Source organism: Chiloscyllium plagiosum, chromosome 4, assembly GCF_004010195.1.
Source record: "Chiloscyllium plagiosum isolate BGI_BamShark_2017 chromosome 4, ASM401019v2, whole genome shotgun sequence".
NCBI classification, from domain to species: domain Eukaryota; kingdom Metazoa; phylum Chordata; class Chondrichthyes; order Orectolobiformes; family Hemiscylliidae; genus Chiloscyllium; species Chiloscyllium plagiosum.
In genome coordinates, this window is record NC_057713.1 from 8132040 (window position 1) to 8154047 (window position 22008).

The 22008-nt window shown below is 39.9% G+C and overlaps 1 protein-coding gene across 9 annotated transcripts in view; it reads left to right on the forward strand.

Annotated features, from left to right (window-relative positions):
* The window catches only part of LOC122548836 (vacuolar protein sorting-associated protein 13B-like), a 968370-nt gene that overhangs the window by 93772 nt on the left and 852590 nt on the right, over positions 1-22008 (forward strand). For all 9 annotated transcript variants that reach the window (XM_043687672.1, XM_043687667.1, XM_043687669.1 and 6 more), the window contains exons 6-7: positions 8327-8508; positions 19273-19447. In XM_043687672.1, coding sequence (XP_043543607.1) covers positions 8327-8508; positions 19273-19447 — 357 coding nt within the window. The remainder of the gene's footprint in view (positions 1-8326; positions 8509-19272; positions 19448-22008) is intronic.

Sequence of the window (22008 nt, forward strand, 5' to 3'; positions counted from 1 at the left end):
ATGCTTTCCTTTATTGGTCAGAGTATTGAGTACAGGAGTTGGGAGGTCATGTTGCAGCTGTACATGACATTGGTTAGGCCACTGTTGGAATATTTGTGCAATTCTGGTCTCCTTCCTATCGGAAAGATGTTGTGAAACTTGAAAGGGTTCAGAAAAGATTTACAAGGATGTTGCCAGGGTTGGAGGATCTGAGCTACAGGGAGAGGCTGTACAGGCTGGGGTTGTTTTCCCTGGATCATTGGAGGCTGAGGGGTGACCTTATAGAAGTTTACAAAATTATGAGGGGCATGGATAGGATAAATAGACAAGATCTTTTCCCTGGGGTCGGGGATTCCAGAAGTAGAGGGCATAGGTTTAGGGTGAGAGGGGAAAGATATAAAAGGGACCCAAGGGGCAACATTTTCATGCAGAGGGTGGTACGTGTATGGAATGAGCTGCCAGAGGATGTGGTGGAGGCTGGTACAATTGCAACATTTGAAAGGCATCTGGATGGGTATATGAATAGGAAGGATTTGGAGGGATATGGGGCGGGTGCTGGCAGGTGGTACTAGATTGGGTTGGGATATCTGGTCGGCATGGACGGGTTGGACCGAAGGGTCTGTTTCCATGCTGTACATTTCTATGACTCTCTGACTCTATTTGTACATAATTGGTAAGAATTCTTTCTATAGCATAAATAACAGCATTTACGGGGCCTCAGTAACATGCAATATTTTATAAGATTTTTAAGTTTTAACCTGTCTCTTTATTTTCAAATAGTATGTGGTGCTTTGGAAAGGTAGGGTTTGTAAGAAGTTTTTTAACTTTGTCTGTCACAGGCTCGGGGGTTTGGTTACCATAGGGACAAGAGGGCCCAAGTCAAAAAAACTTGTTAATCAAGGGGCAAAGTTTTCACACCTCAAGCAAAGGCAACAGAAACTGGGCAAATTTTCTTTTTAGAAAGAGAACAATAGAAAGAGGGTTCCTAGAGAGAGAAGTGTAGTGAGCACAGAAGGAAGTGTGCCCTTTCTATGGATTGTCAAGCAGAAAGCACGAGGGATGATGATCTCTAGTTAAAGAGATGTCATGCCATAGCACAAGAACATATGAAATAGTAGCAGGAATAAGCCATTCAACCAGATTAGACTGATCTAATTGCGCCATCACTCCAATTTCTTTGTCTGCAGCCCCTGCACCCTAGTGTCCTCGATTTTGCATCAATGTTTAACTCAGTCATAGAGTCGTAGAGATGTACAGCATGGAAACAGACCCTCTGATCCAATTGTCCATGCTGACCAGATATTCTAAACTGATATCGTCCAATTTGTCAGCTTTTGGCCCATATCCCTCTAATGCTTCCTATTTATTTACCCATCCAGATTCTTTTTAAATGTCATTGTATCCACTTTCCCCATTTCCTCTAGCAGCTTGTTCCATACATGCGCCACCGTCTGCATGCAAAAGGTACCCCTCAGGTTCTTTTTAAATCTTTCTCCTCTCACATTAAACCTGTGGCCTTTGGTTTGGACCTTGTCTATTTACCCTATCTGTGCCCCTCATGACTTTATAAATCTCTCCACTCAGTCTCACATACCCATTCAGATGCCTTATAAGTATTATAATTTGTATCAGACTCCACCACTTCCTCTGGCAGCTCATTCCAAACATGCACCGCCCTCTGCGTGAAAACGTTGCCCCTTAGGTCCCTTTTAAATCTGTCTCCTCTCATCTTAAACCTGTCCCCTCTAGTTGGAATTCCCCACTCCAGGTAAAGGACCATGTCTATTTACCCAATGCACGTCCCTCATGATTTTATAAACCTCTCCCTTGAGTCTCTGACACTCGAAAGAAAATAGCCCTCGCCTCTCCTGTAGCTCAAACCCTCCAACCACAGAAACATCCCTGTAAATCCTTTCAGAACCCTGTCAAGTTTCTTGGATATATTTGGTGAAGCAACCTCCAAAGCTCACCGAGAAAGTGAATCATAAAGATTAATGTCTCCCAGAGAAGTAATTCCTTCTCACTTAAATGCAAAGTCCCAATTATTTGATCTGTTACCCTTAATTCTAGATTTGCCCACAAGCGGAAAACATCATTCTAATATCTACCCACGTCAAGCTCCTTCAGAATCTTATTCTCTGATTCTTATAAACCCCAATGATTGTAGCCCCACGCACCTCCACCTAGTGCATTACTCAGTTCAGCTCACCTGAGAGAAAGTGCTTTGAGAGAAGTGCTTTTTGATATTCATTCAATGTTGTGACTTGGTGAAAAAGGGAGAAATGAAATAGCTTTAAGCTGGCTTGGTTGGTAAGTATAAATTGTGCACTTCTACAGAGAGTGAGGAATAAAGCGTAGGTGTAGTATGGGGGTTTTTGAATGTGTTAATCTTTTGATAGTTTAGTGTATCAGTTATTTGCTAAATAATGCTTCATCACTGGTCGTAGTTGGATGGCTGCAGTAAAAGTATTAAAACTTGAAATCTTTTTGTGTGATTCCTTTGGTTGGTCACATGGAGTTTATATCTTTTGTTTATAAATATTTTGTTGAGAAGATTTTGAATTGCAAAGATATGAAATTGCTACAAAATAATAGAACAATCTTGCAATATAACAACAATAACAGTAAATAAACTACTACTCTACTCCCCAAACAGTTTAGGAGAAGAACGCTACACAAACTACAATTCAATAAATAACTAATTCAAAACAAAAAGAAAGTAAATTAAACTGAGTTGAACCAAGGCAAATTAATTTAAATTATGTTAAGTTACAACACTCAGTGCAAACCCACCAAAGCTCCCCGTCACTGGAAGCATTAGTTGGCGTACCCACATTTGTTCAGAATTCCTCCTCCCAGGGGCTCCCAGATCGCCAGACATAGCTGTCATGGCCGCACAAAGGTCCTATCCAATATAGCTGATAAGTCCGTGTCTTTATGGTTCATTTTGTTCTTCCTTGCAGAATGAAAGAATACTAAGCAATTTCTTCCCATGCTCATCCAAAGAGGGGAGATTCGGCAAACCCAGGAGGAGGGACACTGGATCTACCTTGACCTCGGTTCCCAAGACCCCTTCCGAAACACTTGCTATAGTGCCCCAATACCTATGAAGCTTGTGGCATGACCACAAGCAGTGAGTAAGAGTACCAACATCTATTTTACATTTGGGGCACAGTGGTAATGCTCCCGTCTTAAATTTGGCTCTGGCGCCAAATAAGTCCTGGGGAGTCCCTTCAATTGCACAGCCAGCATCCTTTTGCAGATTGAAATTTTCCTTACATTCTCCCAAATATCCTTCCACTCCTTTGGTGAGATCTCTACCCCCAATTCCTGAGCTTAGATTCCATACAGTCACTCAATGTCCTTCGAGACATTACCTCCTATAAGTGATAGAGGGTGCTGACAGAGAGAGTGCCTGTGGATCGAAGCACTCTCCTCTCCATATCGGACTTATAGCGACTAGCCATTACAGTCTGGAAAATCCACACCCCTCATCCCCAGCGGAAACTGCAATTTGACCAGCTTCATAAGAGGCCGACTGTAACGCCAGATTAAAGAGCCGAGCCAGCTGTTAAGCCTCTGTAGCCCCTGCCTGGGCAACATCAAAGAAAGCATTTACATGGGATGTAATAAACGTGGAAGAACATTCATTTTAACCAGAGCTTTTCTACCCAAGCAGGGTATCGGAAGATCGTCCCAGCGCCGAAGGTCCTGTCTTATCTTCTGTAGCAACTGCACAAAGTTAGCTTTATATAATTGATCAAAAGTGGGGGTGATAAAAATGCTTCCCTGTGACCACCTGAAAGGGAATCAGATTCCACCCCCTGGATCGGGTACTCCAGAAAGAGCCAAATAAATTAATCAACTGTATTAAGCAGGGCACAGATACCGTCGGGTTAGTTAGAAACAGAACAACACCATCTGCGTAAACAATGATCTTATGCCTGCCTGACCCCACCTCTGGGGCAGTTATATTGGGGTCCCTCTGAATGGCCTCCGCCAATGGCTCAATCACCAATGTAAATAGCAACAGTGAGAGGGGGGCACCCTTGTCGGCTGTCTCTGCCAATACTAAAAGTGTCAGACGGTATACCATTAGTGAGAACTGCTGCTTTAGGGTTACTATATAACACTGCCGCCCATCTGTCAAAAACTCCTCCAAAGCCAAACCGTTCCAGGACATAAGAGGTATGGCCACTCCACCCGGTCAAACACATTCTCTGCATCCAGGGAGACTACCATGCCGAGAGTCAACCCTTGCTGGCACATCTGGACCATATTTAGCACTCACCGAATATTATTAGAGGATCTGCGACCCCTAATAAAATCTGTCTGGTCCTCCTTTACAATGGAGGGTAAGACCTTCTCTCGCCTTAACGCCAGCATTTTCAAGAAAATTTTAAAGTTCACATTTAATAATGATGTGGGCCTATACAAAGTACAATCCTCTGGGGCTTTCCCTCTCTTGAGAATAAGAGAAATATTTGCTTCTCTCAGAGAGGATGGGAGGCAATCCTAAGTGTACGAGTAATTGTAGATATCCAACATTGGCCCAGTCAGTGTGTCTATAAACTCCTCATAAAATTTGATCTGAAATCCATCTTGGCCGGACACTTTACTACTGGAGCTGCCTCACTGCGGAGGTCCAAGGTCTTAAAAAAGGACTCCATCTTCGCCAATCTGTCCTCACAGCCCTGTGACCAGTACAACCCAGAGTAGAACTTCCTGAATGCTGCGTTAATCTTTTTGGGATTGCAGGTGATAGGACCAGCACACTCTCTAATGGATGTGATAGATTTGGCGGGGGTGTGGGGGGGCGGCGGTGGCACTTTTTTTTTCTGGCCAAGTACACCAGGTACCTACCTGGTTTATCACCATACTCGAATAACCTCTGTTTCACAAAGGAAATCTTCCTCTTTGCTCTCTGGGTGAATGCAGCATTCTGTAGAGTGAAATCTCATTTTATTCTCCTTAGCCAGTTGAGATGTGTATGTGTTTTGGGGCTAGAAGAGTAGATATTCACATTTCCTCATTGTAAACTGTGCGTGTAAACCAATTTTGCATCTTGATGGTATAACAGAATTAATTTGTTTGTTACAAAACATGGTTGATGGATCTTTTTATTCCAAGCCTAATATGGAGAAAGTGTACAATTGTGCCATGTTGCGAACTGGGTAAAGCAAGGAGGCATTGAAATATTTGATATGATTTATTTATTTTCACGTGTATTTTGTGCCATCTTAAAGCACAGAAAAATAAATCAAAACATAGAATGCAAAGGCAGAAGAATAAAGAAAAAGTGTTCAACTTTACAGTCCTTCTTGTTAAGTGCTCTGCCATTGGCCTGGTGGCTAGGCACAAGTCCCTTTGCCATGCTGTAGCCACTGCTAGAATGAAAGTCATTACTCTTCAATGCCATCTTGCCTACACCAATGCTCTCATCACTGCAGATGCCACCAATGCAACTGGGTCCTGACTGACCCGCTTTGGGCCCACCTTGCTGATGCTGCAGGCTGTTGAGCTGGGTCCAAACTCGTCTCCATCACCACCTTCGTGAACCTATGCTGGACTCAGACACCATTGGGAACCCAAACTAGTCTCTGCTGCAGCAGCTATGAGTTGGCACTAGGACCGTTTCATTAATGCAGAAGTTGCCACAAACCCAAACTAGTCACTGGACTAGTATTTCGGAACCCCAAGCTAATGCTGTGGAGACATGAGTTCGAAACCCATTATAGCAGGTGGTGAAATTTGAATTCAGTAAAAATCTGGAATTGAGAACCAGCCTAATGGAGAGCATGTAAACAGGAATCTGCCATCCTTACCTGGTCTGGCCTCCATGTAACATATGGTATGAAGGCAATTAGATGAGATTCGATTAGATTCTCTACAGTGTGGAAACAGGCCCTTCGGCCCAACAAGCCCACACCGACCCTCCGAAGAGTAACCCACCCAGACCCATTTCCCTCTGACTAGTGCACCTAATGCTATGGGCAATTTAGTATGGCCAATTCACCTAACCTGCACATCTTTGGACTGTGGGAGGAAACCGGAGCATCCGGAGAAAACCCACGCAGACATGGGGAGAATGTGCAAACTCCACACAGACAGTTGCCTGAGGCTGGAATTGAACCTGGGGCCTTGGTGCTATGAGGCAGCAGTGCGAGCCACCGTGCTGCCCAAAGATTGAAGCAGCCAGATTGTTTCCACTGGTGGGTGAAACTAGAACTGGAGGGCATAGCCTGAAAATAAAGGGGAACAGATTTAGGACTGAGTCAAGACTTTTTCACCTAAAGGGTTGTGAATCTGTGGAATTCCAGGCCCAGTGAAGCAGTTAAGGCTACCTCATTGAATGTTTTTAAGGAAAAGATGGATAGATTTTTGAGCAGTAAAGGAATTGAAGGTTATGGTGAACAGGCGAATTAATGGAATTGAGTCCACAAAAAGATCAACCATGATCTTGTTGAATGGCAGAACAGGCTGAAGTGGCCAGATGGCCTACTCCTCCTGTTTCTTATGTGCCCAGTTAAGATTAGGAGTTCTAGATCCGTACGTTCCACTGGTTTTTGGCCAAAGGCATTGTTGTTCCCAAACCCAGGTAGGAATAATGGTGGCATGAAAGAGGTTTTGCTGTATCTGGGGATTATGGATTAGATTTATGCTTAAATAATGCTGAAGCATGTATATTCTTTGTGTTGGTCAGCACTGATAGAATGAAGGTTGTACGTGCTTAACAGCACTAGTGGGCATGAATTTCTTCTGGATTTGATGATGTGGCGGTGTCGGTGTTGGACTGTGAACAAAATCAAAAATTACATGACACAAAGTTATTGTCCAACAGGTTTATTTGAAATCACAAGTTTTAGGCTGAAAGTCGGTTTTTTTTGTCTTTCCAGATCTGATGAATGCACAATATTTTAAATTTGTGTGAAGGTACTCTTGTATCTGGCAGCATTCGCTTGTTTTAATTTCTGGGACCTGAATGGAATGTCATTCTTGCTTTCTTTTATCAATTTCCTTCCAATTCTCTAATTCTCTTGTTTTGTCCCCTCTTCTTTCTATATTTTTGCGTCTCTTGATGAGTCATACCTCCTCTCTATCCCCCATCCATGCCAACTTTACTCTTTTCTCAATATTGTTTTTTGGCAGAAACTGAAACCACAAATAAGTAATTTAATTAGAATGTTACCATGACAAATAACGCAATAAAATTAGTGACTGTGGCAAAATATATATTTTGATTTGGAAATATAATTATTAGATGTTGTGCTTGGCTTGTGAAAAATATCAGTAAACTATGGAAAAATCTTGATGTGTTCTTGTAGATTTTTTCCATTTATAATGAATCCTTTGTTTTGTAAGCGTTCTTGATGCTGCAGAACCATGCATTCTCTGCGAATGTAGCACTCAAGTCACACTTAATGCCAAGGGAATGTTACACTTTTCAATATATTAGATACATGGAATTATGCCTACATCCCGAAAGGAGCTAGTGCAAGATTTTCTGCTGTCACTTAGGACAGTTTAACTAGTGAAATGGAGATCAAAGGTGACAGAAAATAGAAACTGTGTGTGTACATGTGTGTGTCAGTAGTAAGTATGTCATTGTGAGAAGTAGTGTGTTTGGTTGTATTGCCAGCCAGACACCTAGAGTACACTGGTTCTGTGCAAGAGACTTGATGGGAAGTCCAAAGTGCTCTGTGTTGTTTGAACTCAGTCACAAGTTCCATGAGTTGTCCACAGTCAGGTGTTGCAGTCAGGGAGGTTGATTGACTGGATTAACAGGTGGGGAGGCAGTCATTGAGGCCGTCAAGGATGAAACAGCTCTTGAGAAGGAGTTCCAAGGCCAGATCAGCAAAAGTAAAGCAATGTAGCCCTTTGTGAAGTTTAATTAGAGTCATTGTGTCATTAACCTTTTGAGGGAAATTGCTTGGAATTCCATGGAATTTGTTTTGATCACATTTGCTGTTTGATCTATAGTATGGAACGTTCTATCACATTTTATTATATTTAACACATGCTAATTCTGGGTGTTAGCATATACATTGTACATGTTTTGTAGATTCTGTTATTGTTCTGGTATACTGTAGTAATGTTTACTGCTGTGTGTTCAACTGTGGGATCCTCTGGCTTTATTCTCTTAACAAGTCTCCTGGATCTCTCACTTTGACAATTTTAAAAATACAGTTATGGTCCTGAGGCAATTTGGAACATAAATATGGTGCTCAGAACACAGTTAAAAATGTTGTGGGCCACATCAAAGTTATATCTTTCTTTTTGGATAGTTGCTTAATAATGCTGTCTTCCTTATTTTTGTAATAATTCAAATCTATTGTGTACTCTTTAGCTCCAGAATTGGTCTTGCGGAAGATTATCAACTTCTCTGATTGCACTGTTTGTCTGGATAAACGAAATGCAAGTGGAAAGATTGAGTTTTACCAGGATCCACTGCTCTACAAATGCTCCTTCTGCACCCGTTTGCACTTTACTTATGACAATCTCAACTCTAAAATTCCAGCAGTCATCAAGGTATTTATCTAAGAATACATTGTATTTGTAGGGCAACAACTAGGGGATAAATCATTGATGGGAAATGATGGCAGAAGAATAAAGTAGATATTAATGACTAAACTGTAAAGTTTTCACATACCAATTTTATTTTCATAGTGTTTCATCAAATTTGTAGTTATTGAGACACATGGATTCAATGATATGATTTTGCAGCATGCTGCTTACATTTTTAACAATTTATTCAGATGTGGATAAGTTGCAATAAATATGCAGATTTGTTGCATTTGCAGATCTTTTTAAAAATCTCATCGCGTTTTTGTGGATGAGGACTGAGGATATTTCTTTTTCTGGTTCACTTACTAAATAAAACCAACAATTTTGGTTCTAATTAATGACAAATATTTGCTAAAATATTCTTATACATTTGGAGTAGAAAGGTTAAGGCAGTTGTGTCTGTGTACAATTTGTAACTTAAGTATGCAGATATCAGCCTAGTATTGAAGTACAGTAGATGTCATAACATAGATTTGCTCCAAATGGGTAAGTATGCTTTGAGTGTAGTTCAGGAGAGAATTGAGAATACATACATTTCTGAAGAATTAAGTTAACTTTATTTTCATTTGATCCAGGCTGGTTAGCAATGGCCAATCTACTGCCAGGTTTCTGTGAGTGCTTTGAGTTGCTGGCACAAATTACATTGGAAAAGCAGTTTAAAGTTATTTTCCCAGTAATATTAAGACTTCTTAAATGTGAGGAAGCAGCTCCTGGACACGGCTTGATGCCTCCCTGATGAATAAGACAGATGTTAGGGAGTCAGTGATAGATTTATGTACATGATATCCTTTCCCGAAGTGATGCTTACTAATGCTTCACATTGTGCCATAAACAAGTGTGCACAATAACTCCTAAACAGATCAATCATGTTTCTTTTGGTGGTTAATGCAGAATATAGATAAAATATCATGAAAACTTCCTTTTCTGTGGGATCCTTTATATCTTCTTGAATGTCACATTTGAAAGACAGCATTTCCAGCAATTCCACAGTTCCTCAATATGACAGGTCAGCCAAGACTTAATGTTCAAGACCTGGAATGGGTTTAGAACCCACTGCTTTCTGACACAAGCTCAAAGAACTACTACACTGAGCCAAGATGATACTTAGTTGCCTATAGCTGTAGTGTTACATAAAATTACCAGGTTTTAGCAACTTTTCATTTGATTCTCTTTCGATGTAAGTTACCTGGAAAAAATAATTGAGGTCCAGACTAGTTTACATTTCTTGCAAAAGATTGTTCGTGTTTTTAGTCTAATTTTTTAAGTGATGTCGAATTTGCAAACTGGAGTGGATGCTACAGTCATCCTGATTTCAGAGCATGTTTGTAACAGAAATCATTGATTTGAAACAGACAAATGCAAATGTTAAATTAAAAATTCAGGCTGTGTATTAAAATGTAAGTACCAATCTCTCCAGATTCTTGGGCAAAGGTTATGCCATAGCCTCTTTGTTTGATTGCATAACTTTTGCCATCCACCTCAAGAAGTTTCATATTTTAGGCATATGATTTGAGGCCTTACAGAACATTTGTCCCACCAATTCACTTTTTAAACACCAGTTATGAGAACAATCATATGGATCATTTTTCTTTATTCTTTCATGGAATGTAGGTGTCACTGCCCATTCCTAACTGTCCTTGACAACTGCTTGCTTGCTTGGCCATTTCAGATGCTAGTCAAGACTCAGACACATTGCTGAGAGTCTTAAGTTGCATGTAAGCCAGTCTAGAGGAACGAGTAGCACATTTCCTTACTTAAAGGACATTAGTGAACCAAATTGGTTTTAACAACAATCGAATATAGTATCATGGTCACCATTACTGAGATTAGTGTTGAATACCATATTTCCGAATTAAATTAGACAAATTGTTATGATGGGATTTGAATCAATGTTCCCAGAGCCTGGACCCCTGGATTGGTGGTCCATTGTGCCACCATCTCCCATTTTGATACAAATCAAGGAATTTCAAAACTCTGTCCAGTTCTTGCCAATGATAGACCTTCATCTTCACACTTCGTTAATCACTTTGCCTAGTTATAGCACTTACAACAAATGGTAAATATCTGTGCAAAAGCAAAATCATGTGGATGTTGGCAGTTTGGAATAAAATAAACATTCTGGAAATACTCAGGTCAGCATATGTGGACGGCACGGTGGCACAGTGGTTAGCACTGCTGCCTCACAGCGCCTGAGACCTGGGTTCAAATTCCGCCTCAGGCGACTGACTGTGTGGAGTTTGCATGTTCTCCCCGTGTCTGCGTGGGTTTCCTCCGGGTGCTCCGGTTTCCTCCCACAGTCCAAAGATGTGCAGGGTCAGGTGAATCGGCCATGCTAAATTGCCCGTAGTGTTAGGTAAGGGGTAAATGTAGGGGTATGGGTGGGTTTCGCTTCGGCGGGTCGATGTAGACTTGTTGGGCCGAAGGGCCTGTTTCCACACTGTAATGTAATCTTAAAAAAAAGGAGAAACAGAGTTGGTACATTTGAAATTGAGATTATCTTTATTAGAACAGTTGAAAAGATGCTCATGATGATCTCAATCTGAAACATGAACTCTTTCTCTCCAGAGAGGCTGCCTGACCTGTTGAGTATTTCCATCATCAACGGGTATTATTTGGGAATATTTGTGAATGTTTCAGAATGATCAGTCTGATTAAAGTGTTGTATAAATTCAGATTTTGAAGAAAGAATGCGTTTTCCTTGCCAGAGAATTACTAACTGCACATGTTTGTCAGAATTTCCTCTTCATAAACCTGTTTTCCCCAAGTCCTGTGGGGTGAAGTTAGATTTGTTGGGGTTGGTTTTTGTGGTTATGAATAAGAGTAACAGATATCTTTTACGCTGTTCAGTGGAAATGGTACTCTACAGACTTCTACGTTCTGTTTTTCTGCCTGATGAGAAATCTCAAGAGGAAAAATCTTGGGTCTCATGCTCAAAGATGAAAAACATCACACAGATGTTCGAGTTATCAGAATGACCATTTAGTGAAGTTAGATTTAGTTATCGTGGTTGAGCTAAGAAAACCAACCATTTTAAAATTTCCACATTTTTCGTTTGAACTTGTTAATGTTGCCGATGGTTAGAACTTCTAATTGAAATTTGTGAAAGTTATCCTTTTAGGATTTGAGTTTGTCCTTTGTTAACACAACAAAATTATCTGTTCATTGATCTTGATCAGATGGACTGAATAGGAGGTGCAGTTCAAATTCTTTTTTCCAAAATGATTTTGGACTTTAAGTTTGTAATAACATTGAAGTAGAAACTCAAAGAACTAACCTCCACCAAGAAAAATGTCTCAATGATCATTGCAATGGAGGCAGTATAGAAAAGATTCACCCGGTTGATTTCTGCGGTGAAGAGCTTATTTTATGAGGAAGAGTTGAGCAGATTGAACCTTAGCAATTTTTGACAAGATTTGACATATTAAAACTTATAAGATTTGACAGAGTGGATGTTGACAGAATGTTTCTTTCAGTGAGGGGCATCCAGAGTTTGGGAACACAGTTGTAAAATTTGGGACCTCCCATTGAAGAGTGGGATGAGTACTAATTTCCTATTTAAAAATAGCTGCCTATCAGTAGAGTCAACCAATTATTGTTTTGTGATGCATTTACACTCATGAGTAACTTGATAAGAATGCTCAATTTTAATTTCACTTTTGGTTGCACAAAGCTGATATTTATCTTGTTCATTGAATCTTTTCAGAATAACTTCTTAGACTAGCAAGTTATGGCACCATAGTCGAGATTAGAGTGGTGCTAGAAAAGCACAGCAGGTCAGGCAACATTTGAGGAGCAGGAAAATCGACGTTTCGGGCAAATGTCCTTCATCAGAAATCCTGCTGCCTGACCTGTGCTTTTTCAACACCACTCTAATCTAGACTCTGGTTTCCAGCATCTGCAGTCCTCACTTTTGCCTAGTTATGGCACCATCCAGAGAGAAGGCTATACGAGATCTGATTTTGATCATTGAGATAGGATTAATTACTGACCTCATTGTGAAAATACCCTTTGGAGCAGTGACAATAATATGATTGAGTTTTACATACAGTGTAAGGAAGACAAGTGTGAGTCCAAGACAACTATTTGGAATTTAAACAAGAGCTATTATGAGGGCATAAAATGTGAACTGGCAGTTTAGGTTAAGGTGTAGGTTAACAGAGATACTATGGCAAACATCTATGGAGATAGTTCAGAAAGTGCAGAATAGATAACATTTACAGAATAGATGAAAAGAAATCAAGGTTAGTATCAAACTCAAAGAAAAATGTATAGTTTTGCAAAGAAAGATGGCTGGTCAGAGATTATACAGAATATTAAAAAAAACAACAAAGAATTATGGATAGGTTAATGTGAGACAAATTGAACAGACATTTTGCATCAATCTTTACTAGAAGGATATAAGTAACATACTGGAAATAGCTGAAAATCAGGATTTGAAAGGGAAGGAGGAACTCAAAATTACAATTACCAAGAAAGAAGTACTGAGTAAATTGTTGCATCTGCGAGTTGACAAGTCCCCATATCCTGGTAGATTTCATCTTTGACCGTAAAATAAGTAGCTAGTATGATAGTTGATGCATTGCTTTTAATTTTCTAAAATTCATTAGATTTGTGAAATGTTCCTTTCAGAAAATAGCTAATGTAACTCTTAATCAAAATAGGAGAGAGGGCTGCAGAAAGCAGGAGACTACAGGCCAATTAGCTTAACATTTATCATAGGGAAAGTGTTAGACGCTGTTATTAAAGACCTTATAAACAAGACAATTAGATACATTCCAGATAATTAGGCAAATCAAACATGGTTTTGTCAAATGTATATCACATTTAACTAATTTCTTTGAAGAAGTTTAATTTAGATAAATGTGAGGTGCTGCATTTTGGAAAGGCAAATCAGGGCAGTACTTATACGCTTAATGGTAAGGTCCTGGGGAGTGTTGCTGAACAAAGAGACCCTGGAGTGCAGTTTCATAGTTCTTTGAAAGTGGAGTCACGGATAGATAGGATAGTGAAAAAGGCATTTGGTATGTTTTCCTTTATTGGACAGAGCATTGAGTATAGGAGTTGACAGGTCAGGCCACGTTTGGAATATTGCGAGTAATTCTGGTCTCCCTCCTATCCGGAAGGATGATGTGAAACTTGAAAAAAGGTTCAGAAAAGATTTACCAGGATGTTGCCAGGTTTGGAGGATTTGAGGTATAGGGAACGGCTGAATAGGCAGGGGCTGTTTCCCTGGAGCATTGGAGGCTGAGTGGTGACCTCACAAAGATTGACAAAATCATGAGGGGCATGGATAGGGTAATTAGACAAAGTCTTTTCCCTGGGGTGGAGGAGTCCAGGACTAGAGGACATAGATTTAGAGTGAGAGGGGAAAAATTTAAAAGGGACCTAAGGGGTAACTTTTTTCACACAGAGGGTGGTGTATGTATGGAATGAGTTGCCAAACGAAGTGGTGGAGGCTGTTACAATGACAACATTTAAAAGGCATCTGGATGGTTATATGAATAGGACGGGTTTCGAGGGATATGGGCCATGTGCTGGCAAATGGGACCAGATTAGGTTAGTATATATGGGGTTGACATGGACGAGTTGGACCAAAGGGTCTGTTTCTGTGCTGTACACCTCTATGACTCGAGAGGCAGGGCGTCCAGTAGATGTAACGCATTTTGATATTCAGAAGGCAGGTGATAAGATGTCACATCGAAGGATATTGTGGAAAATAAAAACTCATGGTGAAAGGGGTAACATTTCGGCATAGATAAAAGAATGGCTGGCTAACAGGAATCAGAAAGTAGGAATAAATGGGTCTTTTCAGGCTAGGAGCATGTCTCAAATGGTACCACAGGGGTCGATGTTGGGCCTTGGTTCTTGATAATTTATTTCAATGATTTGATGAAGGGACTGAAGGAATGGTGGCTAAGTTTGCTAATGACACAAACATAAGTAGGAAAGTAAGTTATCAAGAAGACATAAGGCGCCTACAACAGGACATATTGCGTGAGAGGGCAAAGGTCCGGCAAATGGAGTACGACTTGAGAAAGTGGGAAATTGCCCATTTTAGAAGAAAGAATTAAAAAAAGCATATTATCTAATTGGTGAGAGGTTGCAGAGCTCTGAGATGCAGAGATTGTTCGAATGAACAAATGACAGACATAGCAAGTAATCAGGAAAGCTAATAGAATATTTTGTTTTATTGTGAAGGGAATTACATGCATGGGTAGGGAGGTTATGCTTCACATATACAAGGCATTGATGAGACTGCATCTGGAACATTGTATACTGGTTATGATATTATGGAAGGATATTGATGTTTGGAAATCATTGAGAGTAGACTGATACTGGAATGAGCAGTTTTCCTTATGTGGAAAGGCCAAACAGGCTAGGCCTGTATCCTCTGGAGTTTAAAAGAATCAAAGTGACTTAGTTCAACAATATAAGATCCCAAGAGGACTTGGGAGATGGATGTGGAAAGGATGTTTCCACTTCTGAGTGAATCTATAACTAGGAAGGGGTCACAGTTTAAAAATGATAGGCACCCATTTACGAGAGAGAAGTGGAAACATTCTTCCTCCATGGGTTGAGTGTCTTTGGAATTTTCTTCCTCAAAAGGCAGTGCATGTAGAACCTTTTCAAAACTTTAAGGTATGGATAGAAAAAACTTTAATTACCAAAGGGATACAAGGTTATTGGAGAATGGCAGAGTATAGAGTTGAGATTAAAATCAGATCAGCAGTGATCTTAATTGAATGGCAGAGCAAGTTCAAAGGACCAAGTGACCCACTCTTGTTCCATGTTTGAATGATCATTTCTTAGTAGTATTGATTTGAATTGCTTGTTTTGAGGTTAGAAAGTGGAGTAGGCCACGCCATCACCATTATTTTTTCCATGCTAAATAGCAGAGGCAGGATGCAGTAGACAGACTAAGTGATTCCATAACTAATGGTTTAGATATAAGCTCTGCATTCCTGTCACATCCAGTTGTGAGTGGTGGTGGACAATTAAACAACTAACAAGAGAAGGCTCCACAAATATCCCCATCTTTATAAAAATGTAAAAGACAAAGTTTAAAGCATCTGCAGTGGTAACGGCTGATCCATCTCAGTGCCATATGAGGTCCCAGTCATCACAGATGTTTGTCTTCAACCAATGTGATTTATTCCATGTGATATCTAAAAGTGGCTGAAGGTACTAGATAGGGTAGAGGCTTTGAGGCCTGACAATATCTGGGCCATGGTTCTGAAAACCTGTGGTCCAGAACAAGTTATTTCCCCTAGCTACGCTGTTCCATTAAAACTGTAAAGCTGCCATCTTTGTGGCAATGTGCAAAATTGCCCACATATGTTCTCCCAACAGGACATAGCAAATCCATCCAATTAATGCCCTATTGGTCCACTCTCAATTATTACCAAAGGGATGAATGTGCTATCAAATGGCACTTGAAAAGAATTAATCTGTTCACTGATGCTCAGTTTGGGTTCTGCCAGGGCCACTCAGCTCCTGACCTCATTATTGCCTTGGTTCCAACAATAGAGCTGAATTCCAGAGGTGGGGTGAGAGTGACTGCCTTTAATGCTTAGGCAGCATTTAACTTCGTTTATCATTAAGAAACTCTAGCTGTCCACTGGTTGGATTCATATTTAGCTCTAATGAAAATATTTCTGGTTGATGGAGTCAATCATCACAGACCTAGGAAATTACTTCAGAGTTCCTCAGGGTAGTGCTGAAAATGTGTTGCTGGCAAAGCACAGCAGGTAGGCAGCATCCAAGAAGCAGGAGAATCGATGTTTCGGGCATGAGCCCTTCTTCAGGAAATCATTTCCTGAAGAAGGGCTCATGTCGAAACGTCGATTCTCCTGTTCCTTGGATGCTGCCTGACCTGCTGCGCTTTTCCAGCAACACATTTTCAGCTCTGATCTCCAGCATCTGCAGTCCTCACTTTCTCCTCAGGGTAGTGTCCTAGGTTTACCATCTTCAGCTGCTTCTTCGATGACCTTTCATCCATCATAAGGTCGGAAGTGGGTATGTTCGATCCATGCTTGCCTTCATCAGTTGGGGCAAAGAGTATAAAAATTGGCAAGTCGTGTTTCAGCTATTCAGTTATGTCGCATGTGGAATATTGCATACAGTTCTGATTGTCCCATTCAATCACCATCTTCAACAAAAGGGAATCTTACTACCACCCCTTGCATTCATAGAACCATTGGAGTAAGAGTGGGAGTCGGCCATGTTGCCCTTCAGGTTGCTCTGCCATTCATTATAATCATGCCTGATCATTAAATTCAATAGTCTGTTTTTGCTTCCCCCCCCATATTGTTTGATCCATTCGGCCTCAAGTGCTATATCTAATACCTTCTTGAAATCCAATAATGTTTTGGCTTTTACTACTTTCTGTGATAGTGAATTCCAGAGGCTCTTTACTGTCGAGGTGAAGAACCTGTTTCTCATTTCAGTGTTAAATAGTTTAACCCGTGTCTTTAGATTTCGATCCCTGGTTCTGGACTCCCTTGCAATCAGGAAAATCCTTCCTGCATCTACTCTGACTAGCCCAGTTAGAATTTCTATGAGATGTGTCTAATTTTCTGAATTTGTGGCATGTAATCCTAACTGATTCAACCTTTCCTCATATGCTACTCTCATGATTCCAGCAATCAGTCTGGTCAACCTTTGCTGCATTCCGTCTATAGAAAGAACATCCTTCCTTAGAAAAGGAGACCTAAACTATACACAATATTCTAGGTGTGGTCTCACCAAGGTCCTGTATAATTGCAGCAAGACACCCCTGCTCCTATACTTGATTCTTCTTGCTATGAAGGACAAAGTATCATTGGCCTTCTTTACTGTCTGCTGCACCTGCATAATTATCTTCAGTGACTGGTGTATGAGGACATTTAGATCTCTAGCACATTCCCCTCTAAAACTTATAACCATTCAGATCATCTGCCTTCCTATTTTGCTACCATAGTGGATAATCTCTCACTTATTTACCTTATACCATGAGTTTGACCACTCACTGAGCTTGTCCAAACCTCACTCATTGTTATATTCATTGCTAAATTCCCAAATATCAACATCCTGGGAGTTACCATTAATCAGAAACCAATCTGGACCAGCTCTCTGAATTCTATAGCTGCAACAAGTAGGCAGAGGCAAGTAGTACTACAAAGAACAGAACAAAGAACAATACAGCTCAAGAACAGGCCCTTTGGCCCTCAAAGCCTGTGCCAACACATCTTGCCCTTCCATGCTAAACATGGCTTCACTTGCTGGATCCATATCCCTCTATTCCCTTCCTATTCATGTACTCATCCAGGTGCTTCTTGAATGCTGCTATTGTGTCTGTTTCCATCAACATCTCTGGCAGAATGTTCCAGGCACTCACCACCCTTTGTATAGAAAAATGCGCATCACACATCTTATTTCTATTCTTTGTTCTATCCCTAATTGCTCTGGGGGTGAAAGGATATCAGGAATGAACAGGAGTACAGACGAATCAGATCAGTGATAATCTTATTGATTGGTGGAGTAGGCTTGGAGAGCCCGGGTGCTTCATTCTTGCTCCTAATTTGTATGCTTCTGTTTAAATATGTTCACATTTAAAGGATGGTTGCAAAATAGCCAGTGCCTTTTGTGATGGTGCTGTCACGTTAAGAGGTTATTTTGTCTTTTTTTTTGAAGAGAGGTTGTAAGGCAACAGTGTCGAGCTGATTACTGAAGACCATTCAAGTATACAGTTTGGGAGGCCTTGGGTTTTGTTTTAACAGCCTGAATGGATGTGGCCATCTGTCACAGATCCGGACTTCTGAGTAGCCTTAGAAGCTATTGGGGTCTCAAATGAGTTGGAAGCTTCAGTGAATGTCTCCTGGCTACTACTCCTTCTGGATTTTCTCTTCTTTTTATTTCCTCTTGGATTGGATAACTGCATGTGAGAATATGTGTCTGAATTTTTCTTTTTGCCAAGAGGTGTGTTTATGGGGTGTTACTATATTGGAACAGTTAATTAGTAATAGTTACTGTACTTATTATTCTAACAAGTTTCCAATAGGGTTAAGTTGTTCTAAATTCCTCTTTCTTTGGATATATTTTAAATAAACTGTTTTATAAATTGTATTTTGCTTAACATCGAGTAGTTAACCTGATCATTGCATCAGGAACAGATATTTACATTCGTCTTTAAAATAAAAAAAAAGTTAGTGTCTAGGCTACCTTCTTAAAATAGTTTGAGCGGCTCTCATCTGCTCCATAACACTTTGCAATTTCTGCTGTGACTTTCCTCAGATCTTTGGATGCTTTTCATGCGGTCCTCGTGTCTTAATAAACTTTCATTACAGTAGATTTTAATAACACCTCTTCACCAATATTTTAGCTTATTTAGTGTCTATTTGATCATTCACTTGAATTGCAACTCTTACTTTGTAAAGGCAGATGCAAAGTGTTGATTCAGTACCTCAGCCATGTCCTTTGTCTCCATGTGTAAATCTCCTTTTTAATCCCTAATCTGTTCCACACCCTTTTTTTTTTACTGTTTATATGTTAATAGAAGATTTTTGGATTTCGTTTGTTTTGAGCTTCTCAATCTCTCTTTGCTGCTCTCTTTTTATTTTTCTGCTATTTTGCTAAATAGTTTAGAATGTACTTTAACACGATTGTTGCCCAGATTTATAATTTTGCCTTCTAATGTAGCACATTTGAAATAATATAGCAATAGTTTAATTTTTGTTTTCCATTTTGCAGATTCAGGCACTAGTTGAAAGTTTGAAACTCTCCATCACAGACCAACAACTTCCTATGCTGATCCGTATAATTCAGCTTGGAATTGCACTTTACTATGGTGAAATTTGCTCTTACAAAGATGTAGAAGCAGAGGAAACATGCTCTACAGCAAAGGAGGCATCCATTACTCAAATAGGTAGGTACAAAAATTTGAAGCTTTGATCAGGTGAATGAGGCATGTTTCAACAAAGTTGTATGTTTTCCTAACTTGAACATATACTGTCATTTTCATTATCAAAATCCTGGAACTCCATATCTAATAATGTTGTTAGTGTATGATTACTGCGTGAACTACAATGATTCAAGAGCAAGGCTCGCCACCACCTAGTTGATGGCAGTTAGTCACGTGCAGTAATTGCTGGCTGACCTTGCCAGAGTTTGCCACGTTCTGAGAATTATTTTCATACAAATGTTAATTGTATTGTAATTGTGTAACTGAAGGCAGGTAGTGGGTATTGTCCTGTGATCCACACGTGCTCCTAGAGATGCTGACTTAAACTGTGGTTGTTGGGTTACTTGGTGCTTTCTTGTGACTGCTTAAATAGAGGCTATAAAGGTGTGGAAAGATTGGCTCCAGTTTTATCCTTCACCAACTGGCTTTCTGGAGCATAACACAAAAGACTGTAAATATTTAGTGTTCAAATCTTTGGGAGCAAAAGTAAAACAAAAGATTAGGAGAGGCAAGTAAACCACTTAAACACTCCTGTTTCAGCCATGATTATGGTTGTTCTCCTACCTCAACTTAGCTTTTGCCCCTGCAATTCTATTGATTCCTTGAGAAACCAAAAATCTATTTATTCCAGCCTTGAATATATACAGTGATGGAGCATCCACAACCCTTTGTTGAATGAAGTAATTTCTCATGTCAGTCCTAAATAATCAATCGCTCTTACTGAGATTGTGCCCTTATGTTCTAGATTCCCCAGGCATGGGAAACCACCTCTTTTCTGCCTGTCATGCTTCTTAAAACTTTTGTAATTTTCAGTTGTTATTTTCTCATTGTTTTAAACTCAAGAGACATGAACTTCATTGAATCAGACTGTCATAAAAACACTGCTCCTTTGTACCAGGAATTAATTTATTGAACTGTGTTGTACTACCTCTCTACACCTTCCAAATTAATAAAAATCTGTTCTTGGAGTATTGTGTATAATACTGTTTGGCCTGCTATAAGAAGGATGTTATCAAACTAGAAAAAGTGCAAAAAGGATTTACAAGGCTGTTACTGAGACAGGAAGGTTTGAGTGATAAGGATAGGCTGGTATTTTTTTTCACTGAAGCGTAGGAGGCTGAGGGGTGAAGTTATCGAGGTTTATAAAATCATGAAGGGCATAGATAGGGTGAGTAGCCAAGGTCTTTTCCCAGGGTAGAGGAGTTCAAAACTAGAGGGCATCGGTTTAATGTGAGAGGAGAATGATTTAAAAGGGACCTGAGGGGCAACCTTTTCATAGAGAGGGTGGTTTGTAATTGGAACAAGCTGCCAGAGGAAGTGGTAGAGGTAGGTACAATTATGACATTTGGACAGCTACATGGTTTGGAAAGTATAGAGGGATATGAGCCAATTGCCAGCAAATGGGACTAGTTAAGTGAAGAAAATCTGGTTAGCCTGGATGAGTTGGGTTGAAGGGCCTGTTTTCCATGCTGTTTAACTCTGACTCTATAGAGATCAAAATTGCTTTTGGCACTCTTGGAGTGATCCCTTCAAAGATTTAAACAACCTTATCAAGTCTTTCTTGTTTTTGATGCTCCATTCTCCTTGCAAGAAAGCCAGAATGCCATTTGCTTTCCTAATTGCTTGTTGTATCTGCATACCAACTTTGTGTTTCTTGTATGAGTACGCCCTCGTGTCTGGCACCATCTCTATTTAAAAATGTAATACCTTTTAAAAATTATTCAGCTTTTCTAAGTTTGTTACCAAAATGAATAACATCAAGCTTCCTATATCATTCTCCATTCACCAATTTTCTTCCCACCTAATCTGTCTAAATTTCTTTGCTTCTTTGGTTCCTTCTTACAGCTTATATTACCACCTGACTGTTAGTGCCAGCAAACCCGGATATATTACACCCTGTCTCTTCTGCCAAATGACGGAAACGATTGTATTTGTGAGGCCCTGACTCTTGCATCAGTCCATTCGTAACAGTGTACTAATCTATAAGTGCCCCATTTATCCCCATTTGTTGCTCATGCCATTAGCCAATTTTCATTTTGTGTTAATATTCTGTCCCCAATTCTGAGACCTTATGCATTTACTTCTGTTGCATTTACAGGTTGCATTGGTCTACTGGTTCCCCTTTATATCTGCTACTCATAACATTCTCAAAAATGCTAATATATTTTTCAAACATGATTTACCCTTTGTAAAGCCATGTTCGTGTTAGCTGATCGTGCTGTGCTTTTTTTTAATGACCATTGTTAAAATATCCTTAATGATTGGATTTCCAGCATTTCCAGTCTTTGTGGTGAGATTTCATTCATTCAGATATTACTGGAATCAAATTAAATCTGTGTAATCTGAGATTTCTTGTTTGCAGTCTCATGACAACTGTAGTTAAGATAACTGCAATATAATTGAAGTCTAATAAAGATGTCATATTGATTGCGAATTTCCAAGCCAGGAACTCGTTGAATTTCTCATTTCTGTTTTCTTTGTAAAAAGAATTATGTTGATTTTGTTATTTATTGGACACAAGCGCT